The sequence below is a fragment of the Chelon labrosus genome, assembly GCF_963514085.1.
Source record: "Chelon labrosus genome assembly, chromosome: 10".
NCBI lineage: Eukaryota > Metazoa > Chordata > Actinopteri > Mugiliformes > Mugilidae > Chelon > Chelon labrosus.
Window position 1 is genome coordinate 20,733,913 of NC_140360.1, and position 25,036 is coordinate 20,758,948.

Sequence of the window (25,036 nt, forward strand, 5' to 3'; positions counted from 1 at the left end):
CGCACGGTTCGACCAATCAGAGCGAAGCACCGGCAACGCTCGGCCAATCACAGTAATCGTCACCGACTTGGACCGTTCTGCGGCCGCACGACAATTCAGAGAGAAATGTGAGTATAAACATCTTATGTTTTTTAAACACGGTTAGAGTTTTTGACACGCGCGGCAGGTGCATGTTTAGTCCGTGTGTCTGAGACGTGAAGCCGCGGCTTAGTCGTGACCGCACCGAGCTGAAAACAAGATGCTAGCTGCAGGATGCACAGTCATCCGAGATGCGTCTGTGGCCGGAGTCTGCTCCAGTTTCTGTTATTATGGGAGCACTGGGACCAGTCCGAGTCCAGTTTATATTGTCCGATTCAGATGTCCCTCTAAATCATGGGCTCTGTTGGATTTTTTTCTATTGTCATGTCAAGTCAGGAAAGCTTTACTGTCCCTTAAAGGTTGTGACAAAACGATGCGTGTATATTAAACAGACGAGCAGGTACACAAAATGTACATAAATGAATACACAAAGAGTAGTTACATAAAAGCTGCCTTCATTGTCCTCAGTTATTCATTCAGAGATCATGTGTTCATGGGTGAGAATAAAAACAGTATATTGTGGCGCTGCAGAAATTAGCTGATTAAAAAAATAGAATTAATCCTCAAATATTCCTGTAATATTTCACCAAAACATGTCCTCAAATGTGTAGAAATAAGCCATTTAATGACCTTGTTTATTTTTGACTGGGAGAAATTAAGTTTAAAATCTATATAGTTGCATTTCTTATACTATATGTGTGTCTGATGCCTTCAGGTTTTCTTTTAATACGTTTTATTTAAGCAGGATTAAAGAGTCTCATATATTTATGTCCCACTGTTAAACACACACTTGCCAGTTTGTGGTACAGTTAAACTGTCTTCCTGGCTGTTATAATGTTCAGTTTATGTTTAAGCAGTGTTAGAAATGTCATATTTCAACTGGATGATCATTTTGGAGGATGTAGTTTGTGGCTCTGTTAAACTGGATTGAAGTGTTTCTGTTATTTAGCCCAGCCCACTCACTGAACTGAGGTTGTCAAAATAGCAGACATGTGTTGGCAATAGTACTACATACAGCCTCTAAAATTAAAACACAATTGAACCAACAGCTCTCTCAGTTCATTTAGACAAACACTGAACACCAGAACCTTCATGAAGCTAAGATTTAGTGCAAGACTGTTATATTAGAATGAATTCATTTTCACCAGTGTACCTAATGAAATGACAAGTCAAAGAGACTTGGCAGGATAAAAAAAAAAAATGTTTGGATGTGTTAAAAAAGAAAATATAGCACATGACTGTAATTATTAACCACAACAATCAGATGTTATAATTTATCCCTCTGTCTATGATGGAACAGTCTGGACATAGACAGTATTTTTAGTCATGATTGTGATGCTAAATTTAGTATGGATTGTATTGTATGGATGTCAGACTTAAACACAGATATTAGAAGTTTGAGGACATGATATCACACACTTTCCTAAGAAATATGTTAGCAAGAACAAGTCTGTTGTATATCAACTGATGTATTTTTCTAATCTTGTAAAGTTATCTTGTATGCTTAAAGTCAGTAAACTGCCTGTAACAATCTGAAGCCTCCCTCGTCTCTGCCCTTGCAGCAGTCCAACCTCCTCATCATGGCGTCTGGAGCATTGTTCCCTAGCATGGTATCTGGCTCCCGTGGCTCCTCCAGCAAGTACCTGGTGGAGTTTCGGGCTGGTAAGATGACCATGAAGGGCAGCACGGTGACCCCAGACAAGCGTAAAGGTCAGGTCTACATCCAGCAGACTGACGACTCCCTCATCCACTTCTGCTGGAAGGATCGGACCACTGGGAATGTGGATGACGTAGGTGACGCTGTCTGGACGTTTCTGACTTGTGTTTGACTTTTTACTATTACTCTAACTATATTTATGTCCCATTCACGTAGGACCTGATCATCTTCCCTGATGACTGTGAGTTCAAACGGGTGAACCAGTGCACCACCGGACGGGTTTATGTGCTGAAGTTTAAAGCAGGGTCCAAAAGACTTTTCTTCTGGATGCAGGTATGCAGCTGCTCCATGCATTGTTTTACCTTCAATCAAGGTGAAAGTGATCAGTGCAGAAAGAAAATGTTATGTTAACTAATTAAATAAAATGTATTTATTTAATTAAATAGCAAGCACGGAAACGGTGTTAGATGAAACGTTTCTCAGTTTTGTTTTTCTGATCTCAGGAGCCGAAGACCGAGAAGGACGAGGAGTACTGCCGTAAAGTGAACGAGTATCTGAACAACCCACCCATGCCGGGCGCTCTCGGCAGCGGTGGCAGTGGAGGACATGATCTGTCTGCACTGGGAGGTAACAGACGCTCACTTCCTACTTATCATATTCAAACTCCGTCACAGGCACCAAGCTGAAACGTCTCTATGTTTGCATGTCAAGGGGAGGGCGGTCTGCAGAGCCTTCTGGGTAACATGAGCCACAACCAGCTCATGCAGCTCATCGGACCAACCGGACTGGGAGGCATCGGTACGTACCTTCTTAACAGAGTCCACAGGCTGTGCAGCCAACAGTATAAAGACCTTTAAAGACAAACGTCTTGTCTCTGTGTCTGTGTCTCTGAATGTCAGGTGGTCTCGGGGCGCTGGCTGGTCCAGGTTTGGCCAACCTTCTGGGCAGCAGCAGCAGCAGCAGCAGCAGCAGCGTTCCTGCAGCCAGCAACTCCTCCACAAGGTGCCTTTTAGGCGTATTATTTTCATTACTGCTGGAAAACTGTCAAACATAGAAGACAAGACATTGCCAAGATGTATTTGAGACAGAAGGTTTGCCAGCTGAAGCAATGAGAGATTTTAAAGGCTAATTCTTCACTATCAACCTTTCTGGTAATACATGTTTAGAGCTGAAATTTCCAACAGGAGGGTTTCAACTGATGATTATTTATATTATTAGATGATGTGTAGAGTATTTTTCAGTTAGAGATTTTGGAGGCAGAACTGATATTAATGTATTTCATATATAAATAGAAACACAAACATTTGTGATAACTGTCCCTCTTTTAAGAACGGCCAACAGATCAGATTGATCGCAGACAAAGTATCAGAAACCTCCACTGTTCCAAATTGTTTTAAATGTGTCGTTGGCGTTGCTTTACTGCCATTTATCATTTATTGGCCAGCGTATATGCAGGAATTGACATAGCTGCATTAAGCTAATTTCAAAGCTAATTGTCAGTTTCTAGGTTGATGCTGGATAACAGTAGCCTGGTCGTTACCATCCTACGTTTCCGCCCGAAATTTGATTTCGGTCTGGCACGGAGTCTGGCCAAATTGCACTTCCGCGGTTCGCGTGTAACCGCGCCAATCAGCGAACAGTTGAGTGATGACGCGGAACTCGCATGCCGAGTTGCTTGTAGTCCAGCGAAGCTTGTAGTTCAACAGCATAGCAACAATGGCGACGGAGGAAGAGACGCTAGAAGCCATCCGCGAAGTTGTCTCAACTCTCGAGAGCATCACGGAATTAAAACCAGAACAAGAGGCTTGTCTTGTCAATTTTACAAATGGCAAGGACGTCGTAGGTCTCCTTCCAACTGGCTTTGGGAAAAGTTTGATTTATTTAACTGGAAGCGGAAGTGGTAAGCGTAAGAGCCTGAACTCCGGCGCACAATATACGTCATTACCAAATGTTGCTGATTGGTTAAGGGAACTCCAATGATTTTAAACCTCAAAATAAGCATCCGCCCATTACGGAGACAGATTCCTATTACACTGGGCCAGACTAACGTGCCAGACCGAAATCAAATTTCGGGCGGAAACGTAGGATGGTAACGACCAGGCTAGGATAACAGCGCCTCCTGCTGGACTGCTGTCCATTAGGTGATCTTTAAGAGACTGAATTATGGCGTTTTATTTCTCCTCTCAGTCCATCCACGGCCGTCACCCCGACCTCTACATCTACTGCCAGCCGGCTCGGCTCCACCCAGGTGCCCACCACTCCCATCACTCCCTCTGCCACCTCAGCTGCCTCCCCGACAGCCACCACCCCCTCCACCCCTGCTGTGTCCTCTGTGGCAGCAGGGGCGGCCAACCCCACACAGCCCATCCAGCTGAGAGACCTGCAGAGCATCCTGGCCACCATGAACGTACCTGCCAGCAGCCAGGGAGGTGAGGAGTCGACTGTAGAGAACGTAGCTTCAAGCGGACCGAAACCTGTTCTCACAGATGAGACAGCATGAAAACTTTAAAATTCACAGAAGGGAACATACAGTTAGGTACAATTAGGCCTAATTAGAGAAATTTCATCAAGCAGCGTCTGTGATACAGTTTAACATAATAAATTAAGATGCAGAAGCAGGAACCCCCTGAAATAATGTCTGTTACAGTTTGGATTTAATCTTTTTTTTTCATCTTAACTTTGCTTCCTGCTTCAGAGACACTGTTTATCCTTATCACCATGACAACAGATTCGAAACTAGATACTGCTGAAGGAGTCGAACGAGAATGAAGGTAAAACAGGGCAAGAAAAAAGGGCCGAAGAGGTGCGGAAAAAGTGCATCAGCTGAGGTTTTAGCGGCTGAAAACTTGCCACTGTTCACAACTTGCTTGTATGTGACAGTGACTAAAATAGAAATTCAAAGTTCTTCTCACCTCTATGGAGCTTTGTAGAAAATGTCAGCCTGTCTTCTTATTTGACCACAGCAGGGAGCTGTGTTCAGTGAATGGAGTTAAGAGGACACAGTGCAGCATTTAGCCCCTAAACACCTTTTCCTAACAAAACATCTGGGTCTTTAGCTGAAATTATAAATACTCGAATCTGAATGAATGCAATTATTACAAAAAAAAAACAAAAAAAAAACAGTGAAAGTAGCCTAATAAAAGCAGGTCCATCAGTGGTAAAATAGGACTTGAAGAGTGGAGGTGTAAATTATATATCTACTGTGAGGTTGCTTTCAAGAATGGTTCCATAAAACAAGAAATCAGCAGTTTTTTTTCTTACGTTTTATATTTAAAAGGATGAATGAATTAATAAATGGGAGACTGGTTGATGATGAAAATAAAGTTTGTGTGTTTGTGTGTGGACAGAACTTTCTTCCACAACTTCAGCACCAGGATATCCTGCTGCAATTGAATGCACCAGTGGCTGCAAAGTAGCTTTTTGCTCAGATGTTGACAAACACATTATCATCTAGAGGGATGTACTTCCTGTCCATGATACAGCCTCATAGTATTTGTTATAGAAGGTATTTTGTAACTGGTTGGTTTTAAAATCTGGAGAACATGTGTGTGGTGTTTCTTACCTGCAGTGGACCTCGCCAGCGTCCTGACACCGGAGATCATGGCTCCCATCCTGGCCAACCCTGAGGTGCAGCAGAGGTTGATGCCCTATCTGCCCTCTGGAGAGTCTCTGCCTCAGAGCTCAGAGGAGCTCCACAACACGCTCAGCTCTCCTCAGTTTCAGCAGGTAGACTGTTTTGCAACATGGTCTTGAAAACAACCGATGGTTTTCTTTTTAGCTCTAGAAACACATGTGCCTCAGTTCAAAGTGAAAACCACATACCCTTGCTTGTGCAACACATCTGATAAACACACAAATTGCTCCTGGGTTTATTTTCCAGCTTGGCACTAAACTTCACATTTTTTGTCCTTCGAGGCAGAAACAGATTAAGGTCGAGTGTGAGGCTCTTTTGTTGGTATTTAATGTCTTGTTGTGGTATTTGTGCTTGTTCCTCTTCAGGCTATGAGCATGTTCAGCAGCGCTCTAGCGTCCGGACAGTTGGGGCCTCTAATGAACCAGTTTGGTTTGCCTGCAGAGGCTGTCGATGCAGCCAACAAAGGAGGTCAGTATGTGGCTCACATCAAGCAGAAAAACTATCTTTTATTTTTACAAAGCATATTCTGATTGTAATGAATTGTACCTCTTGTTCACCTGGGCCCAAAGGGAAATACTTTATTTTTACTTCATATCCCTTATCTGTCATTTGTGGGCAATTTGCAAATAAAGCACTTGGTTATATGAAATGTAAGGTATTGATTTAACCTCCAAACAGAATATTTTCTCATTAACTCCCGATGTGAGGGCAAACAAACATTGAATACATATCTTTTCTTACAAAACATTTCCAAAGAAGGCACTTATTTCAAATAAAAAATCGTTTGCTGGCAGTTTTCTTCTTCCAGCCTTCCCCTTATCGATTCCTACTCCGTTCATCTTTTCAAACACTTGTTTTTCTTTCTCCACGTTTCTGTCTCCCCTCGAAACTCGTCACCTAAGGTTTACGCCTCTTGAGGCAAACGTGATGAATTATTTATAGCATGCAGAGAGAAATGACTGGATCAAGTGTTTATATACATGGTTATATGGCGCGAATATTTTCCTACTGAACAGATTATCAATGGTTTGCACCAGCTCTCTTAATCCGATTCCTTTCTAATCAGGGCAGTCTGTTCTGACTCATATGGGCATTTTATTTAGCATCCTTTAAAACAGTTAAACTTGAATCTGAACGTGAATCAATTGCACAAACTTCTCAAAGTGTAATGCAGCCTGTGTTTTCTCTGTTATTGTGGTAAGTCAGAATGTCTTTGGAGAGAAAGGTCTGTTTGCAGAGCTGTGTGTAACGTCCTCACGCATGTGCACGAGGCAAACAACAGTGGGCTTGTAGATAAGCAGCTCAACAGTGCTAGTAGAGGTCAGTTTGCCGATAATAGGTTTAACTTTGAAATACAAAGTTTTATAAAACCTCAAAAAAGCATAAAACGGGATGACAGAATGAAGTTTGAATTAAGTTTCCAAAGTTGTCATTACATACAAGGAGAGAAGTACAGCTGTGATTTTGTAACAAGAAAAACTCTAGTATTTGTTTTCTTCTGATAGAGATGTAGTGATTAGTTGATCAATCAATGACAAAAAAAGATACAGTAGCTGCTGCTTTTCTCTCATTTATATAGTTGTACACTGCAGAAATTTAATTCTGGTACTTTTTGATCTTCCAGAATATTTTACAGGTTTTAAAGGATGATCAATAAACTACTGTAAATGACACCGTCAGTTAAAATGGCCTGTAGCTGCAGCTCTAATTTCTGGACATGTTTCTTCACAGATGTCGAGGCTTTTGCCAAAGCCATGGAGACGGAGACAAAGTCAGACCAGGACGGGGACTCCAAAGACAAGAAAGATGATGATGAAGACATGAGTTTGGACTAAGTTACCTTTTAAGATACCAACTAATATTATTTAATGTATTTATTTAGCTACCTCTGCTGTTTTGATTAAGGATTAAGATTATGGTAACTAGCAGAATCTGTGTGAATTAATATCTAGTGATTTAACTGAACATGTCCTGTACCTGCATGTCAGCTTGTAGCCCATCTTGTCTGAACACAAGGGAACAGTAAAGTCATACAAACACACTTATCTGTTGTGTTAATTTTTCACCTTTCTCAGCAGTTGTGCTGATCTGTGAACAATTACTTTAGTTTTTATTTAGTACCGTGAGTGAAAAAAAAACATTGCATACGCACAGAGGAAAACAAACAAGCTCTTCACTTTTCACCGTCTTAAAATATATTTCAAAATCATTCATTTTACAATACAGTTTTAACACACGACGGACATTTACCAGTTAGACACCCACCGTACATTTCCTGCAGTAACAGACGTATTATTTGGTCTGTTACTGCATGTATATTTTTAACACATTTTTCACCACGGTAGACGCACAGGATAAACTGAATCACCATCACGTCTACAAAGAAATGTGATTATACTCCCAAGATGAAAACGTTTAAAGATAGACCACAGTGAGATGGAGAAATGTCAATGCTAAGTAATTACTTATTATGATTGTTAACCATTTCTCTGCCACTGAGGTTTCAGGCACTTTTTCCCCCCACACATGTACACCTATCTGTCTAGTACTCGCAGAAACAACTTTTACATCGATTCATGTAGCCATGAGTCACAGAAAAAGCCACACAATCAATTATCTTCGACTGACTTGCAATAGAGCACAGGTGATTTCAGTGACGACTTCTTTGGGTTTGATTTTATGAGCTATTTAAAAAATGAAAAGAAAAAATTCCTGAGAACTGAAAGATGACAACTAGCAACTAGTCCAGTGCAAAATGTGTCCCTGGATAATGACATAGAATAACAACAAAAAAACACATTTACTATAAATAATATGACCCCATGGTCTTGTTTTTGTTTTTGCTTTGTTGTTCGTTCGACAATAAACTCCCAAAGCTGCCAAGAGTCTGAACTAATGTCACTATCGGAGATAAATCTTAACAACTGTGATACAAACAGTATAAAATATCAAAGGAACAAATTAAAGGCCACGTCCTTCACTAAAGATGCTTTCCGCCCACAGTCTACAGTATCATGTTTCAGTCTAATGGCAAAAAAATGCTTCAGTGTCACAGTGGGTTTAAAAGTCATTTACAAAAACTCCACAATATGTTTTTTTCGTCAGTAAAAATAAATAAATACACACGGACTGTAAAGTAATGAGAAAGGTGCAGGTGAGGACTTTTTTCACAAACACAGACATCACAGCGTACGTTTCATTTAAATAGACGTCAAGAATATTCATTTTAAAAAAAATGAATATAAACGAGAAACCAAAATAGAAGCACAATCAACGTGCTCATTGAACATCTCTAACATAGAGCTCATGACTGGATCAACACCTGAACGTCACATACATGAAGACATTCGACACATACCATCGAGTGTAAACCAGTTATCTGTGATTTACAGTGAAAATAAATACCAGAAGTACCAGAATTATTCCTTTTAAACACCACGGCTTATAGGCTGGTTGACCCATCACGCTTACTCTGGTTTGAATGAATTCTTCTCACACACACACACAGACACACATGCTTGCTGGTGTCAAATGCCACCACGTCCACTAACCCTGCTGCACCAGTCTGCGGTAGTGCGGCATGACCTTGCTCTCCGGGAGGTAAAGTCCCATCTCCAAGGCAACCAGCACTGCGAACTCCAGAGGAATCAGCTCCCGTCTGTTTATACGAAAACGCTCCTCCAGCTTCTGCTCGCCCACAGGGAGAATAACAGAAGAGTTTAAAGGGACGAAGTGGTTTGAGACTAAAAACTAAAAGAAGAAGCAGATGACGATGAACTATGAAATATTAAAAGTGTGGGTTCTGTGTCCCGGCGTTGCAATGTAGCCAATAAAAATGTGGATTTTGTCAGCAGTAATTATGATCTTTGTAGGCATGGACCTCAAAATAAATAAATGAATTTACTTTTATTAGATAATTTGAGACCTTCTCATATTTCTTAACAGAGGTTGCTGTGTGGACTACAGCTGCTGACCTGCTTCCTTAAGCTACAGGTGTGTCAGTATAGGTGCGGTCTGTCAAAAATAAATACTACCTGCAATAAATACTACCCTACTGAGTTTTTACTGAGTGATGCATAAACATCTATTTAGAAAACCTATAACTGTGCTTCTGTGTTGTTTTTTTAATTCATTAAACTTGTTGACCATTAAACTCTTATTGATAGAACAGCACAATGAGCAGATCAACACCAACAGTATGTGTCTTATTAATGTAAACATAGAAATAAAAGATCTATATTATATTCCAGCCTTTCAGAGTGACAACAACCCCTCATCAGGCCTGATCCTGTGAAGCGTGACGCATAAAAAGTGGTGGGAGTTGTTTTCGTGATATTGTGTCGTCCCTTTTAGTTTTTATTTTGTTTTCAAAGCAAACGGAGAGCACGCTGAGCTGGCTGACTAAGCAGATAAGTCGCTGCTGCAGACCAAAAAAAGCTATTAAAGCCATTTAATTTTAGCATCTGATTCACTGCACTGCAAACTGAAACACCAGCTGTTCTTCTTGGGCTCAGTGAGTGTTATATACCCTCGAATTGTGGGACCTGAGATGTTAAACTGCAGTTGCTGTTACTACGGAAACCACAGGTGGCACCACTCCAACCAAGATTACAATTATGAGGACTTCAATAATTTAAAAAGTTATTCCACTTTGTGTGTAAACTGAACAAACAAAGACTGGTGTTAAATGGAAATATTTAAATTAAATGTTTAGCATTAGTTAGATATCATTATTTAGGACATGTTTCCAGTCTGATAGAACATACGCTGTTGACAGGATAAACAACACAGAGCTAGTATTACATGTGCTACAGGTTTGTCCACTTGTCTTTTTAACATTAGAAGGTAACAAATGAACTTGCCCTGTTTTTGTTTATATTCTTTTTTTAATGCTGTGTGTGTGTGGAAACATTACTCACATCAATGAGCTGCTTGACGTCGGGCTTCCGCAGGTCGCTGCTGATCTTTGCAGCCAGCAGCACACACGCTGCCGCCACCAGCTTCCTGTTCTGCTTGTTGAGACGTCCCTGCAGCACCAGCTTCTCAAAGTAAACAAAAGCCATCGCTATGGTGACCGGCTGGAGGCCGCACTCCTCACTCACGGCCCTCATCTCCCTCTTCAGGCTGAGGGAAGGGAGAAGACACAGTAACTGATCTGTTTTCTAAGAAAGAGTGCATTGTGCGTCAACTTTGAACCAGATTCAAAACCAAGATTCAACCTTTTAAAGGCTCTTAGACGACAGACTGAAATCAAAGGGAAATTAAATATGTCCACACCTTCTTATCTTGCTCAGTGTCAGCTTAATGTGAGGGAACTTCTCTTTGAAAGTCTCATTCATGTCTTTCTTCAGGTCAGACGGTTTCACATACTCAATAACAGTCGTCTGCAGGGATGGAAAGACAAAGCAGCTGATCAGAACAGATTACTGCTGCCATAATTCACGAGCAGAGTGTCTGTTAAATGCTCGTTTCACACACACACTCATGATAGAGGTTATAGTCTTGTGACGCAATCTAGTGAGAAGCAATAAAAATCTTGTAAACAAGGCATAATGGATGTATTTTACTCTCTAACATGGCTGGAGGTTGAGTCACAGCTGCTCTGTGAGAACAATTTACTAGTCAAATGATCTGACTCTGAAACAATGGTGACACAAGTAACCATGACATTTACAAAAACCTGGTGATCGAAGATCTATACACAAGTATACAAGTCTATACATACAGATCAGTAACTATTTTTCACATTTTTAATACCTGACAGAATTAAATGTAATCAAACAGCGTGGAACAGAATTATGTATTGCTATATTTTTTCTGTCATTCCCAGCGGTGTGTAATAATCAATTCTACAAACATATCTCAGCATCAATCTAGAAAAAAAAGGGTTTATTCACCTATTCTTTTGCTAAAATCTTCACTTATATGTGTTGATGAGATGATGATTAAGAAATAATGAAAATAAAAGCCCTGCCCACCACGTATGATGCAAATATAAGAACCCTCTTGTGCCTCCCACAGGGCCACTGAGGGTCGCTGAGCAGGTTGGGGTCGTACTCTGCCACCTCCTCTGTGCCTGAAACACAGACAGAGCAAAGTAAACAATGACATCTACGGTCAGGAGTGTGCCAGGGTGTGTCAGGGAGCTCAGACTGGAGTCATACATGGGTCCTGTGCCACGCTGCTGTTCAGACGAGCAGGGGTAAAGTTCTTCTGCCCGTTGCCACGGAAACGCGACTGAGGGGTGTGAGCTGTGCAGTTCTCCGTTGCGCCGCCGCCCTTCTGTCTCACCAAGGCATTGGTCGGATAAAGGAACTGAGCGTAGGACACGGTCTGGGGAGGAAGAATGAATGTCAGTGACAGCACCGTTGCTGGACTTCTATGTATTTCTACGTATCAGACATTCACCTTGCCATAGGCGCCCAGCTCCACACCTTCCAGGGAGGGAAGCAGGTCAACAGCCACCACGGAGGACAGTCTTTGTCTCTGAACCTCCAGCTTGGGATCACTGTTCATAAAGAGACACACTTATGTGATTTACAGCACATGCCGCAAACACACTGCCCTTTGCTGAGAATGACATGGATCACACAGAGGATGATGGAAACATAAAAGCGAGGAGGGGTGGGTGATCTCTGCTTGGGACGGTGCCTTTCTTTGTACCTGAGATGAGCACTCTCTCCATAGGGCAGCACTGAGAAAGCAGCATATAGCGACCGCTTGGCACAAATCAGCATGATCCTGCAGGACACAGCAAGTACAGGCAGACAAAACAGATGGTGTGTCAGTCTACAGGCAACGACTACAGTCACTGCTACTCAGCGGCTGGTGTAGGCAGGCCATTCATCAGCTGCATTGATGAAGCCATTTCTATGCAGATCACTACCAAAGCTACACAGCCACCTACAACAATCTGAAGCTCACAGCAGGAGGAGGCACATCTGAGCTACTCGTGTATTACTGTTACATTCAAGTCACAGAGGTACTTTTCAGATCTGGATCACTATTTATTCATCAAACAGAAAGTGGTGTTGAGCACTTAATATTTGACTCTGTCTTCAGTGATCTTAAATGTCTCCAGTTAATACACTGTTTAGTTTGTTAGATAAAATAAGACACTTGAAGGCATCCCATTGGATGTTTTCTTACATTCACATTAGCAGATTAATCAATAAAAACATGTGTTAGTTACAGAACTATGCTCATGATGCAAATATAAAGAGCTTTTTCTAAACCCAGGCACATAAAGCTGAAAGCATTTGAACCACATGGATCAAAAAACGCGAGAAAGAACATCCTCTTTTTCTATGTGTCATCTGGGTTACACTGAAATATACACCGCCTGGCCAAAGTCACCACCTGGATTTAACTAAGCAAATAGGTACAAGCCTCGTATTGGATAATTACTGCATGGGCGATTATCTTTCAGCTGGCAACAAGTTATTTAACCCCAACTGATGTAATGAGTAGCTTCTCATTTCTTAAACAACCATGTTGAAAGACACATCACGTGTCATGGAAAAGTTTGTTTGAGAAGGGTCAAATCAGTGGCATGCATCAAGCAGAGAAAACTTCTAAGGAGATTGAAGAAACTACTAAAATTGGGTTAAGAACTGTCCAACGCATTATTAAAAACTGGAAGGATAGTGGGGAACCATCGTCTTCGAGTGGTAGGAAAAAAATCCTGAAATCAGGGTAAGAAGAGGGGCAGATGAAGTGATGCACCCATCATGCCTCATGCCTAGTGTACAAGCCTGTGGGGGCAGTGCTATGATCTGGGGTTGCTGCAGTTGCTCAGGTCTAGGTTCAGAAACATTATGTGTCCAAAGAATGAGGTCAGCTGACTACCTGAGTATACTGAATGACCAGGTTATTACATCAATCCCTGATGGCATCGGCATAGTCCAAGATGGCAATGCCAGAATTCATCGGGCTCAAATTGTGAAAGATTTTCACACGTGGATTGGCCACCACAGAGTGAAAAATGGATGGAAATAAATCTTGTGACATTACAGAAGCCTATTGAAACAATGCCACAGCGAATGCATGCTGTAACCAAAGCTAAAGGTGGTCCTACAAAATATTTTTAGTGGCAAATCTTCTTTCGGCCAAGCAGTGTATATTAAACACTTCTATTAAGATATTAAAATAACACTTTAATATCTTTCTAGCTACCTAGATTAGCACCTTCAGTTTTCATTTGATACAAATCTTAACTGCGCATCAAACTAAATATTTTTAATGTTAAAGAGATCTTTATAAAAACAGAATCTCAACGGGTTGCAATCAGTGATTTGTCATGTAACCCAGGTAGGCCGAAACAACATCAGTGCTTGTTTTATTAAACACAAGCCAAATATGAAAAGTGTAATTGGAATGAAAATATGATACATAGGAAGGAAAATAAAAAATGTAATTCTGGATTAATGGGAACTAATTGAGAGAGGAGACAAATGTTTAGCAAAATTTGCTGTTGATTAGCAGCTGTTAATTAGCAATTAGTAGCGTCTCTGTACATCAGACAATGTTTTAATGTTGCTGACTAGAGTCTGGACTGTGTTTTTTTAAAATATATTTTTTAATAAAAACTGTTTGACTCAAATGTATTGGTAACGCACAAGAAACAGCATCTAGTTGGACTAGCAAAAACCATGAACACACAGCCAATAAACACTGTACACATTCACTACAACTCTACAGTGCTGACAGGAATGTGGACAAACTGACCGATCACAGTCTACTCAACAGCACCACAACCAGTGAATACAAAAAAACAAAAACAAAAAAACAGCCGGAGGTTTCAGCTCCTCACGAAACATCGATAACCTACAGCGAGCAGTCTCTGCCAGGGACACTCGGCTGTAAACACCCAGGCCAGACCTTGAGGGAGAGACATCAAATCTCTTACAATGCTGACAATCTACTAGTGTTAATTACCTTAAGTTACATAACCAAGGCAACTTCCCTTCCGCTCAGGATATAACGTGTGACGTGCCTTGACACAGAGACAGAAATCCAAACCTGTTGGACCATTTAGGATTGCTACATCATTGGTCTGCACACACCCACAGGAAACTCATGACACATAAGCACACATATGTATGTGGAAATGGATATGGAGTGGATGTTGGCAAAGTGAAAGAGAAATGAAACATGGGCAATAAAATATTCAAGAGTATGTGACGTGTTTGTGTTTCATGTAATAAAATCCTAACAAATACTTATACCACACTCTTGTGGTGTCCAGCTTGATAGAGTGCCAGTGGTGTGGTATTTGAGGCCTTGCCTCTTGCTATGGGGGTTACCCTACTCGTGGTGCAATGGGGTGTTAGATTTCATTCCTGCACCTCTTTTGGCTTTTGCTAAGCCTCCAAGTGTGATTAAATTCACTGTAGCAATCGGCAGTCGGCAGCTGTACCCCCTGTTATTCCTCTACAGCCTTTATGCCTTAAGCAGCTTATTACAATACTCACAGGAGGACTATAACAAGGGATGGCCTGTTTCAGAGTCCAAAACAAAACTCCTTTTTTCCATACATTCCTCTACTATACTCTGTATGTAGATGTATGGAAATGTATTTGCAGACTCACCTACATCCTCTGGTATCATACTGTCTCATACTCTTGATGAAGTGGACTTTCTTTGGCACCTTGGGTCCAGGAGAACCAGACACGTTCCTCAGCCTGAGCAGAAAGACCATTTGTGAAGTAATGCTTTCATAATGTCAACCAAACAAAGACCTTTCACATGATACAGCTTCCTCTGTAATAAATCTCACAGGTCCTGAGCTGAGGCTGACACAGGAGGTCAAATTCAGCCTTCCTTATTTAAGATATCAAGTATTTTTTTTACCATAAAACACCTTAGACACCGGCTTCAAGTGAAGGCTAGAATGAATTTCTCACATCATACTGTAGCTATGTTGTATTAGAGAAAATGCCGGAACACATGAAAATGAAAGTGACTTCCTCTGATCATAGCTGCTGTTGTCATTCATACGGAAGTCGGTGTCCCCGTTTAAAGGCCCCCTGTGCTGTATGGTGAGACACCGGCTACTAACAGGCTCACCTCTGTCGTGAATCCAGAGGATTACCGGCAGGGACCGGGCTGAGTACGGCGGGCGTTGACCTGACACGAGAGCAGGGCTGGTGTGCGGTGGGGACCGGAGACAGAGGGGTGTCCGGGGTTAGCGTCTCGGCCGCGCTGCCACCCTCCAAAAATACCTCGTTGGCTCCCACAACACTTGCCCCGGCAGGTCCCGGAGACATTACCAAAGAAGGTCGGGCAGGACTGACCACCCCTGGGAAGCTGGAGGACGAGCCATTACCGGACGGAGCGGGGTCTGTCACCTGGGCGACTGGTCCTTGACTGTCCGCCGGTAGAGGCACGGCCGCTGTGCTGCCATCTCCGTCCCTGAATGGGGGCTCCTCGGTGGCTTTTTGGTCGGCATTTTTATCACTAACCGGGAACTGAGGCCGTCCGTCGAGAGAGATGTTGTTGAGAAACAACAGAGCCGCCTGTCTTCGCCGGGAGTCCTTCGCTTTCCTCCGCTGCTCTCGGTGAGTCTTGGTTGATTTACTGGTGGTGCCGGTGGACTGCAGACCGCAGAGAGCAGTCGCCATTCTAATTTGAAATGTGGCTGTTGAAAGCGGAGGCAACGAGTAACCGGTAGCGGCGTTGTAGCCCCGCCTCTCTGATTGGCTGAGAGGGTAATTTTGTAACCGAAACCTTATAGGTCCTCGTTGCTGATTGGATAGCTAGCAACGATGGCCTTGTTGCTCGTCGGTGATTGGCTGTAGCGTTGTAGTGGGTGGAGAAATAGTAACAAAGGAAATATTCAATAATACCAACTGTAAAGGCGATATATTGGAGTTGACAACTACATTATAACGCTTTTACAGTATATAACTGATTTATTAACGTTAATATTAAATTATTAAGTTGCTTGTCACCTCTTTTTATGACCCAATTTACAGTTTTTTCTAAACAAATTTCTTATGAATTTATACCGATCAGGCATAACATTATGACCACCTTCCTAGTATTGTGTAGGTCTCCCTTGTGCCTCCAAAACAGTTCTGGCTCATCAGAGAATGGACATGGACCTTCTGAGGGTGTCCTGTTTTGTCTGGCAACAGAATGTTGTTAGTGGGGTCTTTGGGTCCTATGGGTTGAGAGGAGGGGCCTCTGTGGATCATCCCACAGATACTTGATCAGTTTGGGATCAAGGAAATTTGGAGGCCAGGTCAACACCTTGTGCTGTTTTTCATGTTTTCTGAGTTGTTCCTAATCCCTTTTTCGTGTGTGTGCTTGTGTCAGGCTGCATCCTGCTGGGGATGGCTGCTGCCATCAAGGAGTGTCATTGCTATGGGGTGGGGGTGCCTGGTCTGGTCTAGGTGGGTGTTACATGTCTAAGTAACATCCACATGAATGAATGCCAGGTCCAAAGGTTTCCCAACATTGAACTATCACAAGATGGTCAAAGTTATTTACTTCTTCTGTCAGTAGTTTTAATGTTGTGGCTGATCGATGTATCTGAGTATATGTTAAAAAAAAAAAAAAAAAGTCTTTCTGTGCTATCTTTTTGGCAATAATATGCAGAATTAATTTGGTAATTTAATTACAAATTGAGAATTATGCTTTGCAAGTCATTCAAACAAGAAGCATTTATTTATTTTTTTAAATGTAACAGTATTTATTCAGTCTGTAAATCTGTCCTTTGAAGGATCTTAAAGTGGCGACAGAAATATTTTTCACAATTTGGCAGCCCCAAAGATACCCTTTTATAAATGATGTCTTATAAACACATTTAACAATAGTGCCATTTATTTTAATGTTTTATTATTTTATTCACAACCTATCTAGACCCATATTAGATATTGTTCACACAGACTATAAAAAAAAATCCTCCTCTTCTTGTGGCTGTCCATGATTTAAAGTTTATCAGAATAAATCAGTTTAACTGAATCATCCTCTGTGAAGTCCAGACATGTTTTCACATCACTGTTCTCGGCTTCAGCTATCTGTTTAGCATCTGTGAACGACTCAGTGGAATGTGAGACGTGTGATCAAAGACAAGATCCAGCAAACAGCTCGGCTGCTTGATCTCTCGTTTAACTACAGCAACAGGATTCAGTGGGATAGTCTGCATGAGATTTTCATTTTGGTTTCACACCTCACTGACTGAGTGACACAAACTTTTTTTTTCTCCTAGGTGGACGGTAGCAACCAATAAATCCCTTCACAGTTTAGGAGAATTTCAATGCTAGCATTTTGCAGTTTGTGCTGTGTTGTTGTCTGGAGAATAGGTTCATCTGTTGTGAGGTCACTGACCTCTGTGGATGTAGGTGGTGGTGACAAGTTCAGTGTTGCTAATCCACTGATCCATGGCAGAGATGGGATTAGGTCTCAATCTATTCAGAACAATCTGCTACCATCTATCTATCTAGCTATCTATCTATCTATCTATTATAAATACACTTTCATATAACATTTATGCAAAAAAATTCCAATAATTCATTACAAAGAAACAATATTAGTGTTTGCCACCACAACAAAACAAAACGTGGCACCAGGACATTATGTAGAGAAAAACAATTCATAGAAATCTCACTTTCAAAATGAAATATCTCAAAAAGCATTCAGAAGATTGCCATCAATCTTGATGCAGGTGTTCTTGGTTGTCAGAAGCTGTATCATGTTGGTTTCAGTGATTAGCTGACTTTTCCTGGTTTGGGAACAAATACCTAATGAACTAGTTTGTCAAAAAAAATGGATTCAGACGTTAATTACACCTTAAGGAAGAAGACGTTTTTGTCGCATATCATCAACAGGTCATAGTGATGATATTTCTGTCTACCTTAACTGTAGTACTTGTTAGCGTGCTAACATGCTAAACTAAGATGGCATAAGGCGGTTATTATCTACACCTTATTATCTTACATGACTTTTACATTTGCTTTGGGTGTTCATTCCACCTTAAGAAGGAACTAGGCTCTTTATCTTATGCCATAATTGGTGTGAAACTAATGACCTTATCCGCATCAGTTTAAACTATCTATCTAATGATTGATCTGAGGGAACTTTAAACTCTACACCTCTACATGTACAGTATATGTTGCCTTTTTAAGACTAATATCCAGTTGTAAATTCACTTTTATGTAACATTTCATTGTGTTTATGTAAAAAAACAAATATCATTTTTGAATCTATCTAGTTTCTGGTGTGTAAAAAGGCACTTACAGCAAAGGTAAACACATTGCTCTTTATTTTAGCAACACCAACGTAATGAAATTGTCTTCTTTTTTTTTTTCTTGCTCTGACCAGCAACAGTCTGGCATGACCAGCTTAAGGCTTTTTAACTTTTAGCTTTGTGTTTGAGGTACAGCCCCGCCCAACTAACAGCTCCCTGCCACAACAAGCTCATTTTTTCATGGTACCCCGTGTGGTTGTTACGTGATGGACTCAAAACAGTTAGCACCATAATCGAAGCCACTTTTTTTTGCGCATGGCAGGACTCTCTCCCACCCCCCTCCCCACATACACACATGCTGGTATGTGAGCTCTCACACAGACAAGCACACGCTTCAGATGTTCAAATGTTGCTCCTGTGACTATCCTATTGAAAAACAACCCTGGTAAAGGAACGCATGGTAAAGGTTCATTTTACAGCTCCATATAGTTCTTATAATTTCCTTCAGTTCAATGCAGTTTCTCACTGATTATACTTACAATACAGACTTGGTTCTGTGGGTGTAAAGCAGGTCGGCTGATCATGTAAAACTGTGTGCAATGTGCGTGTTTCTAACAATTAGTGGATGATGAATGAATTAAATAGAGCAGAAAATTCTTCTGGAAATCAGCAACATAAAACTAGCAGCGGTGAACTTTGTCTATATTTTGTGGTAACATTTTTTACCAAATTACATTTTTTTTCTCAAGGATAGTTTTGAGGAAATCACAAGAAAATAAGAGGCCGGTAAATTAAAGCTTTCCCAGAGTACATATCTGTACCAATCAATAATATCAAAGCTTCTCTGTTAGGAGTCTGCTGCTATTTTTCTAAAAACCGTTTTTCAGACAACAAAGTATGGATACAGTACAATTACAGACTGTGCTGTCCCTCTGCAAATTCATCTTCATTGTACAGTAATTTACATGTAAATGAACGTCGGTCTTGTTGCTTTTGTTGTGGATGCGGTATGAAAATACAACAGCTGAGAGTCTTATCCTTGGAATTCCTGTAAATGTAGTCGAAATCATAACGTGTGCTATTGTTCAGTGCATACACATTCTGGAGGAAGGTGCATCTTGTTGTCATGACAGTGATAGCATATCTCAAAAGTAACAGATTGCTTGTAAACACACAAAGATCTCTAGCTTTTGTAAAAAAAAAAAAAAAAAAAAAAGAAAAGAAACAAACAAAACCAAATATAGTACCACAGGAATGTTGTAAACCCCACTAACAGCATGAAAAATCTCAAAAGCCTTGTCACAAATAATCACATTTTCAACTGTTTTTACATTCAACTCAAATGTTGCTTTTTGAACTGCCCTCGAAGCAGCATTTTTCAGAGACTCCTTCAACATGAGTGAGTAGCTATGGATAAGTGTGATTATGAAGATCACAACCTGTGTTTATTGTAGACTAGGTTTTAAAATTACAGTGCAAGTCTGCCGTCTTTGAACGTCTCGCCTACTCACCAGGGATGCTTCAGTTCTAGCTGCCATAAATAATCATGCATGTTGAAGGCTTGTCTCTGTTGTCGACCACCTGGAGAGGATGTGCTGAAGCACCGTCACTGAGGAGGGCTTTCTGCCTCTGATTGATAACAGCTCCACTTCTCTGCCTGCCTGTGCTTCTCTCTATGTTCACTGTACAGTGAGCATTGTGGCTAACTTCCGCCTGTACCACGTCTTGACCTGAGAAATGATACAGAAACCAAAATATGCACCATCATCAGACAATATCACAGATTCTTGCCTTTGTAGGAAATAAAGACACAACACTCAGTGCGTTTCTCTGCTTGTTTGTGTCCTGTGCCTGACAGAGCCATCAAGCAGGCGAGGAGCTGAAGCAGACAGCTCAACGACAGTCATCCTCCTGCCATTTTTATTTAAGGCAGGACGTCCACGCGCCAGCGAGCTGAGTCACAGCACCTTCAGCACATTACACGGTGGTCTCATACTCCATCACTTCTTTGGGTGTGCCCAGGCAACGGTACTGAATCCTTGGCGTAACTGGGGCAGCACTCTCGAGCACCAGAATGGTTTTGCGCAGCCGGCGGTCGATGAAGTGGGCATCCCAGGCGGGGTACTTCTTCCTGGGCAGATCTATTCGGATGACTGGCCCCTCTGTCCTGGGTGTGAGGTGGGGCACTGGAGCTTGAGCTCCCCGAGGCGGCCGAACCTGAAACACGTCTCCATCTATCACAGGCCCCTGCTCTCTTTCTGACCCTTTAGTTCTCTGAAGAGTCCTGGGGGGGCTGCTCACCAGGTCAGGGGGCAAGCTGGAAACTGGGGAAGCCAGCGACTCCACGGGTACCTCCTTCTCCACTATATAACCCCACCCTGAGACTGAGCCGTCGGGGTGCAGCAGACAGTAATACACAAACATGAAGAATGTGCCCAGAGCGTAGCTGCTGGCCACCACACACACCATGACGACTGCGTAGAAGTCCGAGGTACGAGAGCCGCGGTACACGTACCAGGCCGTGGTGAGCGCCACATTCTCAACGAACACAGTCAGGCTGTAGATGAGCATCCTGCAGCGAGTGCGCCCCTCTCTGACGCTGAACCAGCAGAAAACATACACAATGCCCACCATCATGTTGTAGATGATCTCCTCCCATTTGGACATGCAGAAGTCCGTTTCACCTTGAATGATCCAAAAGGTCATGATGCACCAGTGGGCCACGATGAAGATGCCAAAATAAAGCTGGAACACAGAGGCAAACAGGGCAAAGGCCAGAGTGCGAGCTCCGATGGTGAACAAGTGCCACAGGATCTGAACTATGACGGCCTTGTAGGTCATGGGTAGCTTATCATCTCGGGAGTCCCTCAGGACTTTCTGATAGGAGGAGATCATCCAGGCGAGGGATATCAGTGAGGCAGAAGCTGAAAGCCCTGGGGGAGAGAGTGAAGAGGAGGGAGATTTAGAAAGAGGGGTTGGATGGGATGGAAAAAACAATGGATAAAATACAATCCTCCGACTCTGTGGAGGCCTGACTGAGGCGAGTGACTCATCATGCAGACGCCTGACGGACTGATGTGATGACTTATTTTTGACATGTTGATGACTGGTCTTTTTTCGGGCACTCACCCTGAAGGGGCAGCACCTGACTGGCTTGGATCATGATGCTGAGCTGCAGCACCAGCTGAGGGGCGCTCTTCAGGAAAGACTCCAGCAGACGCAGCATGCTGATATCAGCGCTCGCAAACATCATGCGCCAGTAGTAGTGACGTCGCTCCGGGTCTCCGTGCCAGCGGCTCTGCACACCCAAGTACAAGGCGTGAACATACCTGTGTGTCGGAGGAGGACAGAAGTCAGACACATTCATCACCGCTTTAGGCTTTGTTGGGAAGAAAAAAAAAGTGAGGAGATTAGGTTTTAATGCTGTGCTTCAAAAACGTCTGGGCTTCAAACACAGACTCTCAGAAGTCAGAACTTATTCTTCCAAACTCTGGGAGCTGTCAGTAGTTCTCGCCAAAAAGCTGGTTACTTGGTCTTCTGGGATTTAGATTAGACAGAAACTGAATTAAGCAGCTCTGTGGTTATAATTTCAGTGCAGGCATCGGAGTGGGGGGGGGGCTGTCTCTCATCAAATAAAATAAGTACAAAGACCGTAGGAAAATGCTCTAGATTGAAGGTTAGAGGGGGGAAAGGGCTGACCTAAGTCCCTTGTCGAACTCCTGAGCTTGGCTGACATTTAGTCCCACTCCGTCTCAGCTTGTCTGCAATGACCTTGTGTAACTAACACACATCATTCTGTAGACACACACCGGATCGCGTATGTTTGCTGTGCAAACATATCCCTGCACAAATTTGTTTGTACTATGCAAATATACCGACTATCATTACAGTGCATCTAACTGTTTGAAAAACACCAGCGGCTGCCACCGAGGACAGGAGCTATAAATGTCTCAGTAATTGCCTTAGGGAGAAGGGTCAGAAGAGCCCTATGTCAACAAGCCCACCGAACCACAAGGGAGTTTGTGTAACCCTTTTTTGTTCTGGTCCCTGCTACACAAAGTGTGCCTTGGGATATAACACACTGAGAAAATGGAGCATATGTGTAGTAATGAGGGTCAAAGTCTGAGCCAGGCAGGAGGACAACACAGCTTCTATGAACGCTCCGTCTATGACACCACCCCTATCACATCTCATGTGCGCTGACATTTAATTCTGGTAGCCAGTCCAAATTGATCCTGGTTCACCTGACTAACTGTGTATCAATGACGGATCAATCCTGAGTTAACAGCTGAGGGTGAAACACGCGGCGGTAATCCTCTTAATGTGCAGACACACCAGTCTGAGAGCAGCAGCGATGAACGGGGCATGCACACCAGCTTTAATGGCATTACCGGTAATTCTGTGCCGCCACAACATTTTAATGTGCTCCTGGACACACTTTCACACACACATAAGTCGAGTACTCCAGGAGGAAATAAGGAATCAATATATATTACCCACAGGGCTGTCTAAAGAGGCAGGAAGAGAGAGGCCACAAAGAGAGAACGACAGAGAGATTATGTAGACGTTCAGTTAAATCAAACAATTGATTTGCATCTGATTTCAGTAGATTTGTCTTTCAATACTAACACGTCTTTAAAATGTGACCCTTCTTTCAATGTGAGCATGTACTGTATAACCCTCCTCCCACTACAGTTCAACAGAATGCCTCCTCCTGGCTGGCAGCAGCTCAAACCTGTCAAAATCTATCAGAGCACTCTAAGCTTGAGCACCGACTCACCATCACTGACTGAGTAGCTGACCTACAGACCTACTGCCATCCATGTGAGAGGAACGCCAAAGTGTGCATGGGTTTGTTTTTAGTCTCCATGGTAATTAAACCTGTTTTGGTCCAAACCTGTCTTGAAAAACCACTGGGAGACTTGATGGAAACACAACTAAAACACTAAACACACTACACAGTGATAAAGATGTACACACATCCCTGCAAATAGGAAGACATTCATGACTACTCCGTTTTCACCAGCTCCGTTGTGCCTAAACCATTTTAGACAAAGGGATATTTTTTTATTTTTAATAATTTGTCTTTATAAGGCGACTGGTGTGGGTGACTTGATGATTTTCTGAGATATTGACCTAGAAGCCCATCAGGAGGGTTGAAGGGTGGGTGGAGTGGGTGGAGTCTACTTCTCCTTCCCAAGCCTGACAGAGACATCAAACAATACAAAAGACATTCTGGCATTTTGGACACAGTCCTCCGTGAATGATTAGCTTTCATAACTACAGGACATCACACACGCGCGCGCGCACACACGCACGCACACGCATACACACACAAAGGCAGAATGTGTAGTGCGACCCCCCCACACCCCCCTCACCCCACCCCTCTCAGGTCAAGCTATGAGTATTCAGGCTTACCTCCAGACCTGCGCCAGCTGAAAGATATGAATGATGGCCTGGAAGAGCCACATGAAGACTGTGCAGCAGCCCAGTGCTCCTCCCCCGGTGCCCGGCCCTGGCAGCACCCCGGCCGCGGCGGTGCGGCCAGCGCCCCGCTCGCCGCTGTCCTTGGTGCTGAAGTCGCTCTCCTCCGCTCCCGACGCCGCCACCACGGCGGCCGCGGCCGTGCCGCTCTCGACGGTTTCCGAGAAATCGTAGGCGAACCATCGGAAGCTCAAGACTTGCACGACCACGGACGGGACTATCACAAAGACCAGAGTCAGTGCAAAGAACCAGTAGTCCCTCCTTAGGTAGTAGTCCGCGGCCAGCCACAGGTCTGAGGCCCCGTCCGAGAAGAAGACCAAAAGGGCGCACAGCGTCCAGCAGCAGTCCGACAGGGAGTAGCGCTGCTCGGCGGGACCGCGCTGCGGAGGCCGCGGGTCCGACCTGGAAGGACACTCGGGTGGAATTTCGTTTCGTAGAGAAATGGGTGCACCATCAGATTTCGCGGCCATGTTTGTTGTAGGGAAGAGAGTGAGTAAGAGATGGGAAAATGATGGAAGGGGGGGAGGGGGGTCGCGTAGCCTGTCGGTCTGTATGCATGCGTGTGGGAGAGAGGGAGGGGAAAGGAGGCAGAGAGGAGGAGGAGGGCCGGGGGAAGGTGAGAGAGACGGGGAGTCACCGAAGCTCATCAATAAGCTGTGATCATGTAGAAAAATGAGACTTGAAGACATGTAAGCTGCAGGTGTGGTCAGCTGCACCGAGGGGCGTTTACATGTCTGAGGTGATTTCTCCTTCATATTCCTGCATAGAAATTCAGCATTTGAGCAATCACTTGCAGCCAGTGGTGGAAGAAGTGTCCAGATATACTACAAGAAGTCGTTTTGTATTTAAAATCCCACCTAAGTAGTCAATGAACATGTATTAAATTCTACAGATTGTGGCTCTTGTAATAGTACAAATTATAAATGATATTCAAATGATGAGTTGCATCTATTTAAATATGTAAGCAGGTCTGGGTGGAGTGGATTTAAAT

General features: G+C 42.9%; 3 protein-coding genes across 4 annotated transcripts; 1 reads left to right on the forward strand and 2 right to left on the reverse strand.

Moving 5' to 3' along the window:
* The first annotated feature begins 75 nt into the window (after window positions 1-75).
* LOC311494440 (proteasomal ubiquitin receptor ADRM1-like) lies at window positions 76-7,425 on the forward strand. The gene is made up of 10 exons (XM_084553499.1): window positions 76-107; window positions 1,641-1,868; window positions 1,952-2,068; window positions 2,239-2,362; window positions 2,447-2,533; window positions 2,635-2,737; window positions 3,923-4,164; window positions 5,304-5,461; window positions 5,735-5,837; window positions 7,101-7,425. The coding sequence occupies exons 2-10, from the start codon at window positions 1,659-1,661 to the stop codon at window positions 7,202-7,204; spliced, it is 1,248 nt and encodes a 415-aa protein (XP_084409625.1). The 5' UTR covers window positions 76-107; window positions 1,641-1,658; the 3' UTR covers window positions 7,205-7,425.
* Window positions 7,426-7,611: 186 nt separating this feature from the next.
* Window positions 7,612-15,991, reverse strand: cables2a (Cdk5 and Abl enzyme substrate 2a; the record flags this gene model as incomplete). Of its 2 annotated transcripts, XM_084553493.1 has the most annotated exons (9): window positions 7,612-9,056; window positions 10,289-10,493; window positions 10,647-10,753; window positions 11,348-11,445; window positions 11,534-11,702; window positions 11,778-11,877; window positions 12,033-12,110; window positions 14,960-15,052; window positions 15,438-15,991. In XM_084553493.1, the coding sequence occupies 9 exons, from the start codon at window positions 15,989-15,991 to the stop codon at window positions 8,916-8,918; spliced, it is 1,545 nt and encodes a 514-aa protein (XP_084409619.1). In that variant the 3' UTR covers window positions 7,612-8,915. The 2 variants fall into 2 exon arrangements, with proteins under 2 accessions (XP_084409619.1, XP_084409620.1); XM_084553494.1 differs by lacking the exon at window positions 12,033-12,110.
* Window positions 15,992-20,494: 4,503 nt separating this feature from the next.
* Window positions 20,495-24,530, reverse strand: xkr7a (XK related 7a). Its single transcript, XM_084553500.1, has 3 exons — window positions 23,980-24,530; window positions 21,691-21,890; window positions 20,495-21,494 (listed from the first exon to the last, which is right to left on the reverse strand). Exons 1-3 carry the CDS (start codon window positions 24,513-24,515, stop codon window positions 20,539-20,541), a joined length of 1,692 nt encoding a protein of 563 aa, XP_084409626.1. The 5' UTR covers window positions 24,516-24,530; the 3' UTR covers window positions 20,495-20,538.
* Window positions 24,531-25,036: the final 506 nt, after the last annotated feature.

Coding starts and splice junctions, on each gene's coding strand:
- LOC311494440 (XM_084553499.1), top strand. CDS start 1,659: ATGGCGTCTGGAGCATTGTTCCCTAGCATGGTATCTGGCTCCCGTGGC. Junction 1,869..1,951: donor CCACTGGGAATGTGGATGAC/GTAGGTGACGCT, acceptor CCATTCACGTAG/GACCTGATCATCTTCCCTGA. Junction 5,838..7,100: donor CGATGCAGCCAACAAAGGAG/GTCAGTATGTGG, acceptor GTTTCTTCACAG/ATGTCGAGGCTTTTGCCAAA.
- xkr7a (XM_084553500.1), bottom strand. CDS start 24,515: ATGGCCGCGAAATCTGATGGTGCACCCATTTCTCTACGAAACGAAATT. Junction 21,891..23,979: donor CAGCTGGCGCAGGTCTGGAG/GTAAGCCTGAAT, acceptor TCCGACACACAG/GTATGTTCACGCCTTGTACT. Junction 21,495..21,690: donor TCAGGTGCTGCCCCTTCAGG/GTGAGTGCCCGA, acceptor TCTCTCCCCCAG/GGCTTTCAGCTTCTGCCTCA.